Source organism: Phascolarctos cinereus, unplaced genomic scaffold (assembly GCF_003287225.1).
Source record: "Phascolarctos cinereus isolate Bilbo 61053 unplaced genomic scaffold, phaCin_HiC Scaffold_9;HRSCAF=440, whole genome shotgun sequence".
Lineage (NCBI taxonomy): Eukaryota > Metazoa > Chordata > Mammalia > Diprotodontia > Phascolarctidae > Phascolarctos > Phascolarctos cinereus.
Window position 1 is genome coordinate 31,709,217 of NW_027556402.1, and position 23,369 is coordinate 31,732,585.

General features: G+C 38.0%; 1 protein-coding gene across 3 annotated transcripts in view; it reads left to right on the forward strand.

Annotated features, from left to right (window-relative positions):
- Nucleotides 1-23,369, forward strand: part of PPP3CA (protein phosphatase 3 catalytic subunit alpha) — a 386,217-nt gene that overhangs the window by 178,086 nt on the left and 184,762 nt on the right. For all 3 annotated transcript variants that reach the window (XM_078148623.1, XM_020988294.2, XM_078148622.1), the window contains one exon: nucleotides 6,703-6,903. In XM_078148623.1, the coding sequence (XP_078004749.1) occupies nucleotides 6,795-6,903 (109 nt within the window). In that variant the 5' untranslated portion in view covers nucleotides 6,703-6,794. The remainder of the gene's footprint in view (nucleotides 1-6,702; nucleotides 6,904-23,369) is intronic.

Below are 23,369 nucleotides of genomic sequence, written 5' to 3' on the forward strand. Positions count from 1 at the left end.
CATTTTATGTTTGGAGAAACTGAGATAAATGACTTGAATGAAATCATCTTTACTGAGCAATGGGATTGAGAATCAAATCCCGGTATCCAGATTTACAGCCCACTTTTTTTTTCTTTTAAAATTTTTCTAATAAAAAAATATATATTTTCTCTCTTGTCCCCTAAACTATCCAAAAGAAAAGAAAAAAAAACTGTTGTAACGATATGCATAGTCAAGCAAAACAAATTTCTGTATTGGCCATGTTTTTAAAAAAAACATGTCTTATTCTGTATGATGAATCATTACTTCTTAGTCAAAAGCTAGGTAGCATGTCTCATCATGAGTCCTCTGGAATCACGGATGGTTATTGTTTTTAAAGGTCATTTGTCTTTGCAGTGTTATTGTTACTGTATAAATTGTTCTCCTGGTCCTTCTGCTCATTTCATTCTGCATCAGTTCATACAAGTCTTCCCAGGTTTTTCTTAAGCTGTCTCCATCACTTTGTCTGGCACAATTGTGTTCCATTACATTTATATATTCTATAATTTGTCCAGTCATTCCACAGTTGATGGTCACCCCCTTAGTTTCTAGGTCTTTGCTACTATAAAAAGAGCTGCTCTCTGAATGTATACATTTGTGTGTATGTATGTATATATATATATATATATGTATATATATATATATATATATACATATATATATATATATAGGCGTTGTTCCTCTTTCTTTGATCTCTTTGGGAGTTTAGACTTAGTGGTGGTATCCTTGGGTCAAAGGATTGCTATGCCCTTTGGGACCTAGTTCCAAATAGTTTTCAAGAATTCTCAGCTCCACCAGCAGTGCCTTCATAGACCTCTTTCCCACAAATCTCAAGCATTTACATTTTCCTTTTTTCCCACCTTTGCTATTCTAATGGGTATGAGGTAGAAGTACACATTTGCTTTAATTTGTTCTTCTCTAATAGTAATTCACAGTATTTTTTTTTATATAGCTATTGAAAACTTAACTTTCTTCCTTAGAAAAACTGATATTCTTTGACCTTTTATCAATCAGGGAACCCTGACCTACTAGCCGTACCATGACCTTGGGATGTCTGTATTTCTGATTCCCAGACTAGCAAAGACAGCCTTCCTATGGTGGATGTTGTGTGCGTGTGCACATGTGTGTATGCGTGACCACAGGGGACCTTTAAAGGCAATAATGAATTTGATCCATTGTGCAATGGGAATATAGTAGGGGAACAAAATGTTTTGTTTTGTTTTGTTTCATTTGTTTATTATAGTTGCTGCTCTAGTGTTCAAGCAATATTCAGGCAGAGATTAAGGCACCAGACCACAACATTGTTTGGCCTTGTAGCCATCTGGGATATTTCTTAACAGGATGCAGTTGAGATCTTGTGCCCCATATATGACCTACTCTGCTTTTTTTTCCTTCAACTGCAATGTTGGGTTTTTTTCCTCTATTTTTTTTTGGAGGGGATTTGTTTAAAGTCATTAAAGGTGAAGGGGTTTAAAGATATTTCCCTGATTTAATCAGTTCTTGAGAATTCAGAAGTAAATGCTAGAAAATATTTGCTGAACAAGCAATGCCTAGAGAAGAGATGAGAATGCCCCTCCCTGTCTTTTCCCTAATTCTTTTACAGAGGTAGGAAGTTCATGGGTGTAGAAAATCACATATATTTTTCACATTTTCTTAAAGTACTGGTCAGTTTTACTGATTTTTTTTTCTTTTAAAATTGTATTCTTTGTCATAGGGTATGGCTCTGTGAGAGTGAGGTAACAATGAGAACAGTTACTATTAAATTAATCATTAATTAATTACAATAAATTAATATTAAATAATCAGAAATTTTAGGTAACGTGGGAAATAAGATCAATAAAATTTGTTTTTAAAGATTGAAAATGTTTTCTAGAAGATGCAATCTATCATTGCTATTTGGGGCTAGCCTGATATAATCACTGATATCAATATCCTGAAGGAAAATTCAAAATCAAGGTTAACCTTGTGTATCTGACAGAACTTTTTCATAGCACAGCCTTCTTTCTTGGCTCAGATGTTAACACTTTTTCTACTTTTTGGCATGGGTCTGCATGTAGGACACGGTGTATGCAGAAACACAAACAAACATGGTCTTTGCACAGGTGGTCCCACCTTTACTGTCAAACACATGACTGTTAGCCCCATCTCTTGCAATGCCCAGGTGCCTCTTCTGTGGAATTAGCAGGATCTTAGGGATTTGTCTTTGGCTGCCCATCCTGTTCCCTGCTGTTCTCTTCCATCTGCCTAACCGGAATTGGGCCCCATCTGATCAGTCCCTTTATCATCCAACTGGAGAGAGTCCCCTCCGCTTGGCTTCTCTCCCATCTTGTGTTCAGAGCCAATTCCAGGAGCCAGAGCAGGTGGTGTTCCCTCAGCCAGTTACCTTAAGTAGTAGCAATTACTGGAAAGTGAAGGGTCCAGAGAGATGGGAGGAGCATCTGGTACTGCAGTGCACTTGGCCCTGAAAAGAGTCAAGGGACCAAAGGAAAATCCAAGGCGCGCTGGGGATGCTTTCCCTGGGGTGCTCTCTCCTGTTGCCTCCCTCACCTTATTGCTCTGATACTTGTTGGTTTAATTCCTGTATCAGTCTTGAGCTGGAACCTAGAAAGTGGGTTGAGATGGAGACCGGCAGCTTTTGTCCATTAGAAAGAAAATCAGCTTTTTCTTCTCTCTTCACACACCTGTACTTTTCTGGCACATTTATACAATGAGGCTTGTGCTTTTATTTATCAAATTCTCAAAACATATGGCTCTAATTAATTCTTAACCTGGAGTGCATAGAGTGGTCCATAAGTGTGTGTGTATACATACATATATACATACATATATATATAAATAGAGAGATACGTGTAAATATATATATATGTATATATAGGTATATATGTACACCTACATATACTTATACATATATGCACATATGTATATGCATATATTTACATGCATATACATGCATACACATACGTATACAAAGATGGTACATAATTACTTCAATCTATGGGTTTCCTTTTTCAGTCCTATGTGTTTCATTTTATGCATTTAAAAATGTTTTTCTTAGAAAGGATCTATAGCCTTCAGCAGACTGCAGGAGGTGGTGGTGGTCTATGGCACGAAAAAGGTTAAGAGCTCCTTCTGTAAATGGCTTCCTTCCCGGCAAGTTTCATGTAATAGATTCTGTTTCCTTTTTTTTTTCCCTCCTCCACCCCTGAAAAGAAACAAAGAAATAAAGAACCCCTGGGTCATATAAAAGGTAGCTAAGTGGCACAATGTCTAGAGTGCTGGGGCTGGAGTCAGGAAGACTCATCTTCCTGAGTTCAAATCTGGTCTCAGATACTTACTAGCTGTGTGATCTTGGACAAGTCATTTAACTCTGCCTCAGTTTCCTCATCTATAAAATGAGCTGGAGAAGGAAATGACAAACTACTCCAGTATCTTTGCCAAGAAAACCTCAAATGGGACCACAAAGAGTCAGATACAAGTGAAAATATGACTCAACAATAAGAAAAGTGTCATATAAATATAGCAAAACAAATTCACATGTGGACCAAGTCCCAAAATGTTATTTCTTAAGCTGAATATTAGTTCATCATCTCTCTGTTATGAGGTAGGCAACATCCTTCATTATCAGCTCTGGAACCATAGTTGACCATTTAGTTGATTAGAATTTTTAAGACTGTTAGAATTATTCATTTTTATTATTCTTTACTTCTCATAGCACAATGCTATTCCATTACATCACGTTCCAAAATTTGTTTAACCATTCCCCCAATTGATGAATATCCCTTTAGTTTTCAGTTCTTTGCTACCATTAAAATGCTTCCAACTCCATCTTTGAACCTGTCTACTGAATCCTCATGTTGTCACATTTCATTTGTTTGGGCAATGAGGGTTAAGTGACTTGCCCAGGGTCACATAGCTAGTAAGTATTATGTGTCTGAAGCTGGATTTGAACTCAGGTCCTCCTGAATCTAGGGCTGGTGCTTTATCCACTGACCCACCTAACCGCCCCCTTTTCATAACATTTTAAACCGAGCAATCTCAGGATTTTCATATTTTTGAATCCTTAGATTACAAAGGAAATTAAATGTATTGAAATAAAGTTATGAGGTTTATTTGTTTGTTACTTGTTTTGAAAGCAAGTTCTTATGACTCCAGATTCCTGGCTGATTTATTTTGGATGCTCTACAAAGTCTTCTTAAAGTTGATTTCTTAAATCCAAAATATATTTTCTCATAGAAGCAATGATGATTAAATTCCCAGGCTAACTCACAAAGGCCTATTTCTCTCCCATAGGGGATGAAATATTGTACTTCAGAAGTACTGTATTTCAGAATTTAACCCCCATATATAACTGGAATTTCCCCACCAGTGCTATCAAACTCAATTAGAAGCAGCTCCCTATACCTCCATATTGATTTAGAAAATCACAAATTGACATTATCTAGGTTGTATTTTATCTTTATTTACTATGTTAAACATTTGCCAACTACATTTTAATCTGGTTTAGGCTGCACTTCTTTGCAAGCTGATTGTTTCAGGGCCAGAGTTTAACATGTATGCCTTACATCAATGAAATCACAGTTTCATAAAAAAAAATATGAGAAAATAGGAGTAATAGATAGAAGATGGCAGCCAGTGTGGCTCTTTAAAAGAATGGGATCATAGGATCATGAAATTAGAGTCAGAGGGGACTTTACAGGTGACTATGTCCAACCTTTCATTTTTAGGTCTTTCCAATGTCCACATCAAAGCCAAAATAAATGAAGGAGCCTATATTATTCAGTTGTTTCAGTCATGTCTGACTCTTCCTGATCCCATTTGAAGTTTTCTTGGCAAAGATACTGGAATGGTTTGCTATTTCCTTCTCTAGCTCATTTTACAGAAGGGGAAACTGAGACAACTGGCTTAAGTGACTTTCACACAGTCACACAGCTAGTGTCTGAGGCCACATTTGAACTCAAATCTTCCTGACTCTGAAGTCTGGCACTCTATCCACTGTGCCACCTAGCTGCTCCTATACCTGTATATTAACTTGAAAATGCCTGGTGCACTTATGAATAGCTTTGGATATCAGTTGAGCTCATACCTTGATCTTTGGCCATCCTCCCACACATTGCTCAAAGGATAGAACCTCTACTATGGAGTCCCATTTGAGATGTTTCTTCTTAGTCATTGCTAGAGCCGTTAGGTTTCATATTACTTTATCTCCTTCCCCCGTGGGTAACCCCTCCTGCCTCATACCATGTTTGTTACCTTAGGGCTAGGTTCTCTTGTACTCTAAGATGGTGGTGCCAGTGGTGGTGGTGATACTACTACTACTAATAATAGCTGTCATTTATGTGGTGATTTAAGGTTTACAAAACAGTTTACACATATTATCTCATTTGATAACTAGCAGATTGGACAAACTCCTTGTCCTAATGTGCTAATGAATTGTAGAAGCTCCACAGGGCTCTCCATCTGCTTCTTAGGACACACATGTACATCATGGCACGGACCATTTGGAGACAATAAGTGATTTCTTTTTTTGGTATTTCTAATGCATTATTTTAACATATAAATTAAGTAAAATAACTCAGCTGAGCTGCTTGTAGAGTCTTGCTAGCATATGCAGCTTTGGAGGGTTATGAGTTTAAATAGACTCTTCCAAAAATATCACAATACGTAGCTCTTCATCGGGATCCCACTGTAGTAATGCAATGCAATGCTTTATGATTCTATATTCCTTTGAGAGTTAGCTTGGGAATTTAAGCATCATTGTTTCTATGAGAAAATTCATTTTGGATTTAAGGAAAGCACTCTTCAAAAATAGCTTCTTCCTTCAGTACTGAGCTTCCCTTGTCAATGAGCTGGGGTCCATAACCTAGTCTTAGGTAGTTCCCTGGTGGCACTAAGAGGTTTAGTGACTTGCCCAAGGTCACACAGCCATTATGTGACAGAGGCAGCACTTTGACCTACATCTTCTGGACTAAGACACCCATTCACTGGCTTTGACTTTATTCCTTTGATTAAAGGGAATGATAGTGCATATGGAAGTATCTGGTGAAAGAGTAAAGACATTAGAGATGTGGTGGGGGATTTTGGGTGATCCTAAAGCAGGCCAAGTTTGCTCTCTGAGTTCCATTCCCTGTAGTTAGAGCCTCTTCCTGTATTTTCCCTTCCTGTTCTCTCTCCAACCTGCCCTGTGACTTTGGTCTCAATATTCTATTCTTTGCCAACATCTACTCAGTCCTGGGGCACTAACTCTTATTTGTAGGTGTTAATGGGAAAGTATCCCTGGCCCGGTATTTACATTTCAGAGACAATGACTTAACTGAAAGGCATGACTGATGGCTGGTACTTGGCAAGGCAGCTGCTCCACCTTTGCCTAGGGCTGGCCCTGGGTGGAGGTGTTGGGAATGACTTCCTGTTGCCCAAATTAGGTGGAGCCAAAGGGAACAGCATGCTATTTTGTTCTCTCTTTTGGCACATTAGTGATGGGGGATAAGGCATGGGCTGGAAGAATGAGAATTATAGATCTTCCTGCAATGACCTAATTCATACCAGCAGAATAGAAGGTGGGCAGCTTTGATAGATAACCCTTGATCTTAGTCTAAAATGTTGAAACATTTATTTATTTTTAATGCTTTTCCTTGTAGTTTGGACATTAGGCTTTTGATGCTAAAGATCTGACCCTTTCTCTTTCAGCTGTCCCTTTTCCTCCAAGTCACCGGCTCACAGCAAAGGAAGTGTTTGATAATGATGGGAAACCTCGGGTGGATATCTTAAAGGCACATCTCATGAAGGAGGGACGGCTGGAAGAAAGTGTTGCTTTGAGAATAATAACAGAGGGTGCTTCAATTCTTCGACAGGAAAAAAATTTACTGGACATCGATGCTCCAGTCACAGGTAAATCCCACTGATGTAGGCCTGCCTATTACACATTCATGGCTTATACATGAAATTCCACAGATAGGTCCCCTAAGACCTCTCTATATATCATAAAATGCTATTGATTTTATTGGGGTTTGACTGTTGCATTAACATTGGTCATGGGGGGAAAATGACATTTTAAGGATAAAATAACAATATAGAAAAATTGCAGAACTATTATTATTATTATTATTATTATTATTATTTTGGTCATTTCATGTCTATAAAAATCAAGTAGAAGCAAGTTAAAAAGCAAGTAGTAATATTGAAACTTAGAGCTGTTGGAGGAAGAAATTGTTGGAGAGAGTTCATATCATTAGAAAGGCTATTTGTTAGGGAAGAGAATCAATGGCCCAAGAAAATAATGGATGGATGCTAAGACATGTCAGAGGTATAAGGGTCACTGTGAAGCAATCAGTCATCCATGGGTATTAATGTTCCATAGGATATGACTATTCAATTGTTCTTTTTTTGAGAGAATTTGTGACAATCTATATGTACTTTTTTCCCCCTTTTTGTTCACATGTGTGTCTGTTTGTTAATTATAGCTTTTATGAGAAGTAGCATGGTAGGGTATAGGAAGCTGGTCTTGAAGCCATGAAAATCTCAGCTCAAGTACTGCCCCTGACATATAGTGATGATGCGGCCCTGGGAATGTTGTTTAACATGCTGTTCTAAAGAGCCCTCCAAGACTATAGGAGGAAGTGTTGACCTGCATTAGTAGAAGTAGTTTTACCACTTGAGATTTCTTTGTGCCAATGATGTCAACATGTGCAATCTTTGCTTTTTTAGAATCCTCCTTCCCCCACAAAAAAAAAATATGAAACTGTTATTAATACCATGTATTAGTATGTGGAACCAACTGGTGGCTAACATGTGCTTTTGTTCCAAGACTTCTAGAGATACTAAGCTTCCTGATTGGCATGTTTAACATACAAAAAAAAAATGTTTATTTTCTTTTACCTTTCTTATTGAGTAACCAAAATGTTGAGAAGCAAAAATTTGATAACATCTAAACACAAAGAAAGGAAGAGTCTCTAGGGGATTTTGTCCATAAGAATTTTCTCCGTTGCTGAAACTAGATCTCTCCATTTGTTTATGTGACATAGTTCAATTCTGGTTCTCCATCTACTTCTCTGACCCTTCCTTCTCAGTCTCATTTACTGGTTCCTCTTCTTACTTCCTTCCCCCTACCCAAGTGTGGGATTCCCTTGTGGTTCTTTCCTCTCCCTTCTTCAAATGAGATACTATTTATTTGTAAAGCACTTAGCACTCTGCCTGGTATGTAAAAGGTGCTTAATAAATACTTGTTCCTCTCCATTTATTCCCTCTTATCTTCTCTCTCTATGTTCTCTTTTTTTGGCAATTTCATCCACTTCCATGACTTCAATTATCACCTTTTCCAGGCTGACTCTTGAATCTGTATTTCTAGTCTCAAACTCTGCCCAAGATCCACTCCCACATTTCCAACCACTTACTGTCCACTTAATTGAATACCCTGACAGCACCACCAGCCCATTTTGTACAAAACGCAACTCAACCAAATCTAACTTCCCTATTTCTGTGGATGATACTACCGATCTCTTAGTCAGTTAAGTTGAAACTTTGGCATCACTTTAATCATTCTCTCCTTGACCATCCCAAACCAATAAGCTGCCAGGTCTTTTTATTTTATTTTGTTTTTGGCTTTGTTTCATTTTACTGTTGCACTATATTACCCATAGCCATGATTTGTAGTTTCTCAGTCACCACCCTTGGTCAAGCCCTCATTGTCTTTCACTCAGACTGTTGTAAAAGCCTCCTAACCGGTTTCCCAACTTTAAATGGCTTCCCTTTTCAATTCATCCTTCATATTACTGCCAAAGAAATCTTTAAAAAATTATATATATTTATGAATACCTAATTATTAGCAGTAATAATTATTTGTAACAATCATTATCACATTATAGACATAATGTAAAAAAGTTAAAGCACTGCATAAATGTCTGTTGTTGATGTGGATTCTTATTGCCTACCAACTAAAAAAAAATCCTTTGTTTCCCTGATCTTGGTTCAAATCAATTTTCCCAGCTTTATTTTACATTGTTACCCTTCTTACCTTCTAGGCTCTAATCAGATTTTTGACTCTTCCCTGATCCTATCCTTCTCTCTTCCCCTACATCTCTGCCTACTAAAACCATCTTCATCCTCTAACACCTAGTCCAGGTGTCACCTCCTTTATGAATTCAGTGAGAATTAAATGGGATGATATTTTTAAAGTACTTTGAAAACTCTGAAGTGCTATATAGATGCTAGCTGTTGTTGTTGTTATTATTATTATTATTAAAATGATATAGTATATCATTACATAAAATGTCATTTGTAATGGTCAAATCACTGGAATCATAGCTTTACCTGGTTCAGAAGATCGGTGTTTAATTTCTTCATCTATATATCAAGAAGAAACATGAATTATTATTCTCATCTGTATCCCATAAGGATGTTAGAAGAATATAATGTAACAATTTATGAAAAAGTCCTTTAAATTCTTATGAGAGAATTAGAAAAAAATCAAGATAATATTGTGTAACCTAACAGCGGTAGAATCCACTTTGAAATAGCGAAGACACCTTGAGAATGCCCATAAATTCATTTTTTTCTCATGTTAATATTACTTTTTAAAGGGAGTCTGTTATATATAAAGTAGATTTATACTTGGCTTGATAATCTCATCTGGTAACAGAAGTCAATATAAATCTGTTTGAGAAGAGTTTCTCTATCTTTGCTGAACTTTTTCCTTTTAACTATCTAGGTTTTATGTCCAATTCTAATTTTGTATGTATTGACATCTAGATACCAGATAATAAGATAGGGAGGTGATGGATCTGTTATTTCACTGAGATAAAGAACTCCCAAATGAGGAAACCACCTTTGTAAATGTTGGACAGCATGTAGTTTTTCAGTAACCTACTCATGGTCATGCAACAAGGATGTAGCCAAGGTTGTTGGCCTTGAACCCAAATTTTCCTGGCTCTGAGGCCGGCTCTCTGTCGACTTAATACCGTGCCACAAGGTATCAATAATAAATATGATAATAAAGTAAAATAAGTGTTTGAATAATTCACCAGGATTTTCTAGCCAGATTATTCCTTATTTATCACTTCTCTTATAGAACCATAGAACAAGAAGGGTCTTAAAGACGATGTCTTCTGACCTCCCTTTTCCCTCTTATTGTTGTTTGTCCTTCATTCTCAAAGAGGACCATGACATCAAGCATGACATCATGCCATGACATGCAAGTGAATTGGATTTAAGCGAGGGAGGGCTGTGCAAAGTCACCAGTCTTACTTTCTCCTCTGGAGCTGTCTGGGTCCAATGTCCCAGATACACATCAGGACCACTGAAGATGGCTCTACTCTCCCTCTTCTAGAAGAAAAAACAAGGCCTAGAGGGGTTAAGCAATTTGTCCAAGTTCATACAAGTAATAAAAAAGAATCGAGGTCCTATTATATCTTCTTTGTTAATATTCTGACTGAAAAGAACAGATATAGACTGTGCCTTGGAACACCATCCCACTCAAACTGGAGTAGAAAACACTTCCAGAGACACTAGGCTGAAAACTTTCTGTGGAAGAGATTTCATCTTTGCACTTCTCAAAGATAAAATCCTGTCATTCAGAGAAAAAAAAAAGTCTTATGGCAGGGGTTCAGTTATACAGGGGTATACATGAATGTACCAAGGGACTGCAAGAGGTGGTGTCCTGGTCAGCTAAGAGCTAATGGAGCACCTGATCCGTGGGTTCCCCTGTCAAAAAAGCCCAGATTCGGGGCAGCTAGGTGGTGCAGTGGATAGAGCACCAGCCCTGAAGTCAGGAGTATCTGAGTTCAAATCTGGCCTCAGACCAAACATTTGACACTTACTAGCTGTGTGACCCTGGGCAAATCACTTAACCCCAGTTGCCTAAAAAAAATAAAAAAAGCTTACCAAAAAAGCCCAGATCCCAGCCCCTGCCTCACTCATGTTTATGTTGAAGGGTGTCAGAACATCCTTAGGCAGCAGTTCTGATGACAAACGTCACCACATCTTGGGTGTGTTTTAGATGGGATCCTCATTCAGCTCTGGGTCAGACTAGACGGCTTTTGAGGTCTATTCTGTAACTCCCTGATTTTTTTTTTTGGAAGGGATGGAGAGGAGTTCCCAGTGTGGTAAATCACTCCATCTGCACAAATTGCAACATGTGTCTAACTTATCTACTAAGTTTTAGAGAATCATCAGAGGCACAAAGAGTTCAAGTGATTTATCCAGGTATTCAGTTGTTTTTTTAGTTGTTTCTGACTCTTCATGACTCCATTTGGGGTTTTCTTGGCAAAGATACTGGAGTGGTCTGCCATTTCCTTCTCCAGTTCATTTTACAGATGAGGAAACTGAGGCAAACAGGATTAAGTGACTTGTCCAGGGTCACACGGCTAGTTAGTGTCTGAGGCTGGAAGATGAGTGTTCCTGACTCCAGGCCACAAGTAGCTCCTAATTGTATCAAAGACAGGCAGACTGAGCCCAGATGTCCAGGACTGTTTCTACCCTAGCAGCCTAATAGCTACAGGTGAAGAGAAGGAAAAAATAAATTGCATTGGAAATCAGACCCCAAACTGTAGGCAGCTCTCTTGAAATAAATTTGCTGATTTTTACCCAGGGGTAACTAAGGGATCTGTGTGATGTAGGGTACGTGCAATGGAAATATAATCTAAGAAACAAAAACCTTTTTATCACATCTACTGTTATTCTTAAAAAGGTCAGGACTCCAAGTAACCTCAAGTAGCTTTTATTAAAATCCTCTTCATTTTTTTCTTTTCTGAGAGTCTGAGGATTGATGTAATAGTGGTCGAAGGAAAAAGTGTATTCATTACCTTGGAGTCAAAGAAGAACACACTTTTTGCTTTGCATCCTTGCATAAATTAGACTGGTCTCCCCTGTGAATGTCCTTCCAAAGTGAATTTAAAAAAAAAAGAATGACTACAAACTTGTTTATAATTTTTAGGACTTTCTTCAGCTTACAAAGTATTATACTGTATAACTGTGTTTAATTTGGAATTTTCATTCTCTCGATACATTTGACTCAGCAATGTAAAGCTTATTTAAAAACATTAAAAATACAATAAATTAAAAAAAAATTAAAAAACCAACAAGCAAACAAACATGTCCAGAGAGCTTCTGTGACACATAAGTAGGAGATTAGCATATGGTAGCCATGAGATAACCTTCCCCTTATAGACCCAGCACGGGTCAGAACTGTATCAATATGCCATATCCAGTTCAGAGCGTCACTCCTCAAGAAGGGAGAAGAACTTGGCTGAGGTTTCCAAGATGATGATGAAATGGTTGGAAAATAGAACATGGTTGGAAAGGTTATAGAAATGAGGATTATTTAGCTTGAGTAAGAGATGGCCTCTGGAAGTTTAGTGTGGATTTGTTTTTAACTGTCTTGGAGTTAGAGGTTCATCTTTCTGCTTCAGACTCTCTCCACCAAGCAGTGTGTAAGGTGGTTAGGAGATTAGGCAGTTCCCCTTGGATGGATGAACAGGTTTTGCCACAGATGACATACAAAGTCCAGCACTCCACACAGAAAAAGTTTAGAAATTCAGAAATGTATAAAATATATGTATAGTATTGTATAATATAAACATACTTTATCTTTTAATACCATAACAACTCAGACTCCTTCTCTGGTATGAATGGTGGGTCAAAAAATTTTTTGTAAAATCTTTTTTGTAAAATTTTTTACACAGATTTCCCAGATCACGGGGGCACTGAGCGCCTCTCCTCTGTGATGTGGAAGGGGTAACTGTGTAACATTTGGGGGGGGGGGAAATCAAATGAAATATGTATGTTGAGGTAGCCTGACAAAGGACCATTCAGTCCTACGTTTACATAAGGCTCCCCATGGGCTGTCTATTGACGTAGAAAACCTTATGTAAATATTATCTCTGTTTCAATATATTTTTGTTTATTTGTGAACTATTTCCCAGTTACATTTTAATCTTGTTTGGGCTGCCCTTGGCAGACTTATGGGCCATACATGGCCTACAGTCTGCGTATTTGACACTCCTGGCCTAATATATGCAGAGTTACCCTCCAAGCCAGAAAGACCCAGGTGTAGTCCTTCCTTTTACACATGCCAGCTACGTGATTCTGCACAAGCCAAGTGATTTCTAGGTGCTCTATACAACTTTCCAAAAAAAAAAAAAAGGTTCTGACCCACGTTGGTGGAGGAAGCTTCTTCACCCAAGAGTTCCCTCTACTGTTGAAATCACAGATTTAAGTCCCATCCCTCAGTCCCTATCCATATATACTACAAATTTGTATGTACCTCTTTCCCTCCATGTTTTCCCTCTAAAATGATTAAAAAGCCATTCTCAAATATTTTTATCTTATTACAAGAATGTCCTTAGCAATGTCATTGATTGATCTTTTCGAGATAATTTCTTCAACTTATTAAATAGCAGTGTTTTATCTACATGTGTTTATCCATCTATCTACCTATCATGTCTATCATCTATACCTATCTATCTGTCCTTTGTCTGACTTTTTTGTCTTTCTGTCTTGGTTTTATACATCTATATTTGGAGAACAATAATGATAATAATAATAAATATCTAGGATTTATTCAGCAGCTTAACATTTGCAAAAATTTTTATTATTCCTCACAACAATTCTGTGAAATAGATACTATTATTGTCTCCATTTTACAGATGAGAAAACAAACTAAGTGAGATTAAATGATTTGATCATGGTCACTGATTCGAACTCAGGTCTCCCTGACTAAAGGCCAGGACTTTATTCACTCTACCAACTGGCTCACACCTCTCAGTATCAGAGTTAATTGTTATTTTTTTTTTCTTAATGAAATATACACTGAAAAAAGGAGAGCAAAGCAATGAAAGATGTAAAAGATTTAAGTAAGGTTTTTCTAATCAATTCATTTCACCATCTAAGAAAATGGAGCTATCACTTGGAAGGCAAAAAAATTATAGTCCCAGGTGTGCTTCCAGAAAAGGTAGCTACATCACTGAAGAAGAAAAAATAATGAAACAAACCAAAACAACCACAACAGTTAGGAAGAGCAGCTGTACTAGATCAAGGGAACACATACAATAACATGACTATGCTGGAGGAAACGTTGAGCAACTGACTTTCAAAGTGTCTGAAAGGGAGGGAAAGATATCAAAGGTATGGGAAAAATCTTGGTCCTTATTACTGCCAAAATAAATTGAGAGAATGGCAATTGGGGATTTGTATGTATTCCTTTGCCATCTGTACAAAACTTGTATAAGAATAATTGATAGATGCATTGAGGGCATCCTTGAAGGAATTCAAAAGATAATATTCCATTGGGAATATAAGTTACGATTAGCTTTGCTACTGATAGCATGTGATCTTCTACAATAGATTCCATATTTGCCATAATACAATTGATTAAAAGATGGAGAGTTCCAGATCTGACCATACTAATAATTTGTTCACTATAATAAAGCATTTGTTTCAAGAGAGCAAAATGCCTCTTGAAAGATTCTCCTCCAACCAGGTGTCTACCATGGACAAGTCAAAACTTTAGGAATTTCCTCCAAAGACATGCACAGCAGAGCTAGCTTTATTGGAGAGCCCTCTAACCCTGAGTCTCAAGTGAGGTATCAAATAGGAAGACATATGTTTGGTAAAGGCTTTGGCCATTCTTGTGAAGGAGATCTAGTGCAGAGTCCAAGCTAAAGAGCTTTTTCCTGAAATGGTCAGTTCTTCTGTGTCTTTGTAGTTGATATTAAGATATTTATGTCAAGACTGAACATTTTGGAGCTTCTTAAGCAAGCTCCATAATCACAAATACACACACACACACACACACACACACACACCACACACACACACAGAGTTTGGCTTAAACAAATGGAAGAGGGATACCTATTGTCTAGTGATTAGTGATTTGGAGACTAGTGATCTTCAAAGTGGGGTCTAGGATTCACTGTGGAGCCCTGGCCTGACTTCAGGGGAGCCATGCATGTACCAAGGTAATACTAGCTAATATTTATATAGCATTTACTATGTGCCAAGCACTGTGCTAAATGCTTTAAAATTACTATCTCATTTGATGCTCATAACCACCATGGGAGGTAGGCGCTATTATTATCCCCATTGTACAGATCAGGAAACTGAGGCAAGCAGAGGTTAAGTGACTTGCCCAGAGTCACTCAGCTAATAAGTGTGTGAGGCCAAATTTGAGTTCAGGTCTTTCTGATCCCAGGCCCAATAATCTATCCGCTGTGTTTCATTCCACAATCTCCACCATCATGGGGATTGTCTCTAACACAACCATATCTATTCATATGCCCCTACATATCTTCTCTCATTCTCCCTCCTTCTGCTGTGTAAACTATGGAACTGTCCCTTCTGTCAGCCAAGCTTTGGCCTCTCCAAGCCATTTATATCTAACTGCTGTGCACCCACAGCTGTAGCTACAGAGCTGTCATTGGGAAAATCCTGCACATTCACCCAACATATCCAACCCTGTCTCCCGATATCTCATGGCTTTGGCAGGCAGTCCTTTGGGAGACAGTTCATTCCTGGATAGTGCCAGTGAATAAAAGCTCCACCTTCACCCTATTCATTATTTATGACTTGCGGAAGATTGCAAATCTCATTACATTTTCTTTCCCGCAATCCCTCCACTGATGTTGTAATGATTGGGTAACCCAATCATTCCAGACATCCAAGTTCACAACTTCGGTGGCATTTTCTATGCCTCACTATCCATCACCCTGCTGCAATCCAAATTGTATTGGTTCTACTTCTGCGTCTCTCCTTTCCATTCCCTTCTCAGTACTCACATGGCCATTAGCTTAGTGTGGGCCCTCAGCACCATAAGTGTTTGCTGTGGCTGGCTAACCAATCAGGACGCCATTGCCCGAGGTGGATTGTTGTTATGGCGGTGGCTGTGGTTGTTCAGTTGTTCAATCACGTTTGACCTTTGTGACCAAGTCCACGGGGTTTTCTTGGCAAAAATACTGGAGTGGTTTGCCGTTTCCTTCTCCAGGTGGATTACAATCTGCATTGTTAGAAGGAGTACTCTTACTATGCAGATCGGAGATCCATTTGAGTATTTGAGCATTCCTAAAATGTCTTTCTTCAAGCAATTAATGCTGAAACATTCTAATGCTTAGAGTGAAAAGTTGAAGCAGCTTTTAGTGGAGGCTACATCCCTTGTTTATGACAGAGAGAGAGAGAGACAGAGAGAAACAGAGAGAGATACAGAGATAAAGACAGATGAAAAGAGAAAGAAAAATTGCTGAATTCAGGATGAATTTAAAGGTAGTTTAATATTTAGGAATTTCTTCCTTTCACATTTCATTTTGGGATTGAGCATATTATGTTGAACACCAGCTCAATGCCACTGTCTCCCCAGCAGAGTTGAAGGCATGTCAGGAGACTATGTGTACTACTACAATTTTCCTGGGAATTTAGGGGAAAATGGAGGTGAGAAGGATGGAGCAATGTTGTGGGATTAGAGTACTAGCCAGGTTACTTCTTGAGGATGAGCAAGTGTTATTCAGAGAACTCTTTGAAGGCAATAATAGATTCTATTTTAAGGGAGATGGAAGGCAGAAAAGAAAATAGGAAAAGAGCCATATCTCTATCTTTTTGAGAACTTTACCCCCTTGGTTTTATTTTTGGAAATGGAGTTGAGGAAATATATGTGAGGGGGCAACATATAAAATGTAAATAGGTTATGTGAATATGCTTTGTCTCCCTCTGTTCCTGTGTGCATGTGCTTACATTCATGCATCTGGACAAATCTTGAACAGAACAGTTAGCAAAATAACCTTCTCAATATGCTCAATAGCTACAGTCCCAGACAGGCGGGGATGACGGCCATTACAAACCAGATGTCCGCTCCCGTTCCCATTCCTTTACATAAGTTTTTAATCCCTATTGCTTGGCTGGTGAAATAGGCGAAATCCTAGTCTGACAGTATCTCTAAATATAAACTGATTTCTAGCCTTCAACCCATCCAAATCTTGGGATCGATCATGTAGGTTACAATCAGTTTTTAAAAAATCATTTATTCTTGTTGTGTTTTGGCTATTATGTTAAGTGCTGTTATAGATTTCAAAGGTTAGATAAGATTCGTGTCCTTAAACATGCTTTCATAACTACAGCATATAATAATCTCTGATAGATCCATTAAGGCTATATAAGCCAAAATGCCTTATGGAGCCCAAGGGGTAGTGTGAGAAGGAAGATCTGTGAAGACATCATGGAGAAGACATTTAAAATAGGCTTTTTAAAGGGAGGGTAGAAATCTGACATACAAAGAAGCAAACAAAAGATATTCACTGGTGAGAATCAGAGGGATCAAAGAGAAGGCCACTAGAAAGCAAATGTGGCAACTAGATGGTGCAGTGGATAGAGCACCAGCCCTGGATTCAGGAAGAACTGAGTTCAAATCTGGCCTCAGACACTTGACAATTACTACCTGTGTGACCCTGGGCAAGTCACTTCGCCCCATTGCCTCACCCCCCCCCCCCAAAAAAAAAGAAACGGAAAGCATTGGTCATCTTCCTAGGTACAGAGATCAGCCTAGTTTAGCAAGAGCATAGAGTATGTTGAGGGGAGTAACATTATTTAAGGTTGGAAAGATAGGGAGTCACAAATTAAGGGAGGCCTTGGCTATCAGGAAAAAGTAGGAAGCTGAGTCAACAAATGACAAGGAAGTATTTGAGACAGAGAAGTGATATGACTCTATGTTTAAACAATTATGAAAATGTAGGAGTAATTTAAAGAAGTAATTTTCAATATGACCATAGACTTAGAGCCATAAAAGACCTTAGAGGCGAGCAAGTCCAACCTCCTGAATTTTACAGATTGGGAAACAGACCCTGGGAGAAGTTAAGTGACTTGCCCAGAGTCACACAGCTTGTAATTGTCAGAGACAGAATTTGACTCTACTCCCAGCCCTTTACTCACTAAGCCTCCCTCTAGTACTAAAGTTAATAAAGTTTCTTACAGTACAGTTCTTAAAAAACCAAATGTGTGTGTATTTTATATATATATAATATATTATATATATATATATATTATATATATATATATATAATATTATATATAAATATATATTATATTATGTCATATCATATTATATTATATTACATTATGTATTTTATATATGTATTAGTTCAGGGACATATTCGTTGCATTTGTTAAACTTGTGCTTTAAGTCTCTGACTAGAGTTTGTTTACTTTCATCAGTAGCTTTCAAGGACTTTTTTGTTAAGGTCTTGAGAGTGTTACTTTTCAACAGTACACCTTGAAGTTCGTTTAATTTCTGTCCATCCTTTCCCCTTCCTGTCTTTTCATTGTGGAGAATGCCCTCCCCGCCTTTCTGATTTTCGAAGCAGAGAGATGGCATTCACAGTTTGCTTCTGATCAATGTTATTCAGAAAGTCAGCTTCGGCTGGTCTCAGTGCTGAGTGGACACATCCCCATCAGCTGGGCAAACTGCTAATCTCCACAATTTGTCTGTTTCCTGAAGCTGGGGATTTGTCCCTGGTGGAGCACAGGATTCCCTCTTATGCCAATGCCGGCCATTTAGCATGCCTCGCCGTTGCCAGGAGAACCCTCTGGCTTTGTTCCTGGATCCAAGAGTGGACTTGTGGCCAAGTTTAAGGTCATGGCATTCCTTCCCTTAAGGCAGCTGACGTCAATTAGGAGAATTCCCCAGGCCTGTTCTCTTGGGAGAGCTAAGTGGGGCTAAGAATGCTGACAATTCTGGGACCAAAAAGAGTACCGTTTGCTTTTCTCATCTTATCTTCTGTCTCAGAGAGGGAGGGATAAGGTCTGGTAATATGTGGAGGCAAAATATATCCTGTAAGCCATTTTGCCCATCTGTGACCTCATTGTGTAAACCTGCAATGCCTGGCCCATAGCCAGGTATCTATTTTGGTGTCTGTTCTCCTGCTAGCACCACTACATTATGGGAGAGTGGAGGAGGGCAGAGCTGCTTTCTGCCTTCCTGGGTGATATCATCAAATCCTTCCTCTGTGATCTCTGCCCCTCCCAATTCTGGCCTTTGCCTTAAAAAAAATTCCATCCCTGCCCAGGGTGCTAGGGGACATGGCTCCATTGTCAGGTTCACCCCTGACCTACTCTTTGTTCAGTCATTTTCACCTTCTCTAGGTCTCTATTCTTCTCTTATGGGGACAAAAGCATAAGCCTACATTCTCTCTCTGGGATTTTAAAAATGAATCATTTAAGCAGATCTCTGTCACATATTTTAGTTTTAGATAAAGGAAGTTCCTGGGATAATTGTTTACTAAAGTTGTTTTCATTATTTGTGATACATATCTAACTTTCTGCATTTGGAATGGTAGAAAGATTATTATTATTAATAAACAAGTTTAGTAAACAATTGTCAACCTAAGTAAATATTACATTAAGTAGCAAAATTGATAGCTATGTAATAGCTATAATAACTCTCAACTTGGTATATATTTAAAGTTAGCCAAAATGTAGCTTATTAAGCTTATTATTAACTTGATGTTATTCATTCATGTTTGATTCTTTGTGATTCTGTGGACTGTTCTGTCCATGGGATTTTCTTGGCAAGGATAATGGAGTTGTTTGCCCTTTCTTTCCCAGGTGGATTAAGGCAAACAGAAGTTAAGTGATTTGTCCAGGGTCATGCAGCTAGTGCATGTCTGAGGCTGGATTTGAACTCAGGTCTAGACATCAACAAAGTTAAACAATAAAGTGAACACGCTAAAAAGAGGCAGCCTGGCCTAGTGAGCAGAGAGCAGGCCTCAGAGTAAGGAAGACCTGAGTCTCAAGCCCTGACTATGACAAACTCTCAGTGTAACTCGAGACAAGTCACTGGATCTCTCTAAGGCTGGAAATTGCCAAGTGGTTGCTGATTTGCCTTGATAGAAAGGGATTCCTAACCAAGAATTTTTTTTTTCCACACCAGGGATTCTGAATCATAGGTAGATTTCAAGGGATCTGTGAACTTGAATGACCAAACCCGACCCCAAAAAACCCTACATTTTGATTTTTACTAACCTCAGAGGTTAAGAATTTTTTCAACTATGAATTTTTTAAAAATATATTGTATGAAGCTGTCCATAAGCTGCATGATATTGAAGGTGTATGTATGTACTTTTATGTGTGTCTATAGGCCTATATGTGTGTGTAGATAGATATAGACAGACTGATTGATAAGAGTTTTCAAATTCTTAGTGTAATGAAAATAAGAGAGGGGGAAGAATTATTGTTAAAGGAATGAATTTCCAGAAGAAACAGGAAGAAATAGGACCCAGGGAAGGGCCGAAGAACAACGGTTGGTGTTGCCAAGGAGAAGGACGCTTCATCCTCTGAAACTAGCTCAAAGGAGACAATAAGAGATGATGCTGAATGATTTACATATTATCTTGTATTGTTTCACTAATTGTTTCATATTCACGAATCATGTCCTCCACTCAATTTTAAATTGCGTGAGGTTGGAGATCTTGTCTTACTTTTTCAGTATCCATCCCAGCATCTCAAACAGCACTGAGCACATAATATATGCTTAATAAATATTTGTTAGCCAATGTGAGTGAAGGAGGGAGGCCTACAAGGCTGTGAGTAGAAGACCAAAACTTAATGTTGATACAGTCATCACAATAGCAGGTTTTTCATGGAAGCAAAGTTGCTAATCTGTCCTTTCATTTAAAAGACTATGTCCTGCACTCAACAACAAAATATTATCTATAACAATAACAATAGAAGCATGTACGAATACCATATGAACAAGCCAGTATGACATCACAATGCGGTCAACCTGTGGTACAACATAACTAGTCACTTAGAATTCTACTTCCTTCTACCATAGAACTATAGATGGGTGGAGCTGTCAAGGACCTTAGAAATAATCTAGTCTTGGATCAAGAGCAGGACAATGATAGAGATTGGATGTGATATCATTGGTACAGGGAACTCCTGGATGAAGGAGTTTTCTGTACCAATGAAGGTTAGAACCTTCTCTGCAACTTACAGTCTTGAGGGTCACCTAGGGAACTGAAGGGCTAAGAGACTTGCCCAGGGTCACACAACCAGTAGGTCGCAGAGATATAATTTGAACTCAGTTCTTCTGGGAGACTGGTCCATCTTTATCCACAATGCCATGCTACCTCTAAACGTGGTGATTTACAGATTAGGAAGCTGAGTCCTATAGAAGTGAAGTGACTTTTACCCAGAAAATACCCATGAAATTAAATTAATTTAAGAGTAAAATAACAAAAGAGAGATACCTCGAAGCTTGTATGAAATATATTTAGGATTAAAGTAGTTTAATCTTATGCTACTCTGTCCCTCCAGAGGTAATACTTGTTGAAAATATTTCAGTTCAGTTATTTTTCAGTTGTGTCTGACTCTTCATGACCCTATTTGGTGTTTTCTTGACAAAAATACTAGAGTGGTTTGCCATTTCCTTCTCCAGCTCATTTTACAGATAAGGAAACTGAACCAAACAGGGTTAAGTGACTTGTCCAGGGTCACACAGCTGGTAAATGTCTAAGGCCAGATTTGAACTCAGAAAAATGAGTCCTCTTGACTTCAGGCCTGGCACTCTATCCACTGAGCTACCTAGCTCAGTAACTCAGTAATTATTACTAAGGGAAACCCAGTATTCTTACTGCAGATGTATTATAAAGGGAAATGCCACTCAATTACAAAATGTCAATTTCTTGACATTAATGACTATATTAAACTAAGATCTAACAAAATGGGCTGCCAATTTTTATATTGATGATAACTATAGTAAATGAGAATGAAAACATGGTAGGACTAAGGAGCTGTTAATTCATAGGGTACAGTAGGGCAAGATGCACTCCAACTTACTCAACCTTTACTTTTCCCCAGCATCTCTGTGTGTGTTAGTAATGACATCATTGATGCTCTTAGTAGTGATGTCTTGCACAAGAAGTGTTTGTTTTATTAGAAGCCTGGTCAGGAGAAGTGAAATTTTATAATTGATACAGTTCCCCTATGTTGGAAATTATTACCTCAATATAGAAAACGTTGCAATTTAAAATGTTCATTGTACCTTTAGATATACATCCATTCATACCAATTTGCTGCTTCATTTCTAAAACAATATTAAGCCATTCTGTTGAATATTTTAGTTCATTTTGTCTTTAAATTCCAGATAAATGAAAATTGGCAATTTACTATTAGAATTTTTTCAAATGTTCTTTCCTTTTTAGCTCTTTATAGTAGAAAAATGTCTAGTTAATTTTATTCTTTTATCATTAGGGTATGTAAGGCCTTAGATAGGGGCAGCTAGGTGGTGTAAAGCTCTGGCCTTGGAATCAGGAGGACCTAAACTCAAATCTGTCCTCAGACACTTGACATTTACTAGCTGTGTGACCCTGGGCAAGTCACTTAACCCCCGTTGCCTCACACACACAAAAAAATAGTAATAATAAAGTAAGGCCTTAGATAAAAGCACATCATTCACTTGTCCTTTATTAATAACTTTTTATTTTGCAGCAAATGTTTTTCTCATGCAAATAACATATATAAAAAGGGGAGAATCCCTTTCAAAGACACACTCCAGTGTCTTTCTGTACCCTTAGGAAACAAAACTTTATTATCTTCAGCAGACTTAAAGTGTTGCTGTCATATGGAATTTTGGGGTGAAATTAAAGGATGGGAGATTAATTAAGAGATGGAAGGGACCTTGGAAGTCATCTGGTCTAGTCTTCTCATTTTACACATGGGGAAACTGAAATTCCTAGTTGTTAAGTGACTTGTCCAAGATCCTAGAGGTGATGAGAGGCAGAGAGAAGATTTGAACCCAATTCCTTGATTCTAATTCCAGTATCTTTCTATCATAGGTTAGTTTTTCCTTAACATGGTTTGCTTTTAACATTCTGATTGAGAAATCAGGTGGCAACATCAGACTATTATAACTTTTTAAGGAACTTGGGGATATGTAAGTCAGTACTAGACCTCATGCGTTAGGGATTGATGAGATGTACAATAAAATACTTGTCAGTCTACTTCTGGGTTCTCATTCACCTTGACAATAAATGGAGCCTAGTGAAGGGAGAAAAAGAGCATTGGTGAATGAGGGCTATCCGTGTCATGAAAGGTAAAATTAAATTATTAAGCTAGCAGCCTACATTTTCATTTGACTTTATTTGTATTGAAGTAATTTACTTCAAGAAAATACACACAAACTTTACTCTGCTTTATTTACATTCTTTTCTGACTAAAGAGCTGTCCATGTTAACTAAAGTCTGCATGTCATTCTATTGACTTGCTCCAGCTTTGAGGACTAGCGTCTGACATTTTAAAGTTATGAAATCTATGATGATTTCATAAGAAGGATTTTGTTTCAGGCAATCTAGCTGTTATTAAAGAATTCAGTGTCTCGAAACGTG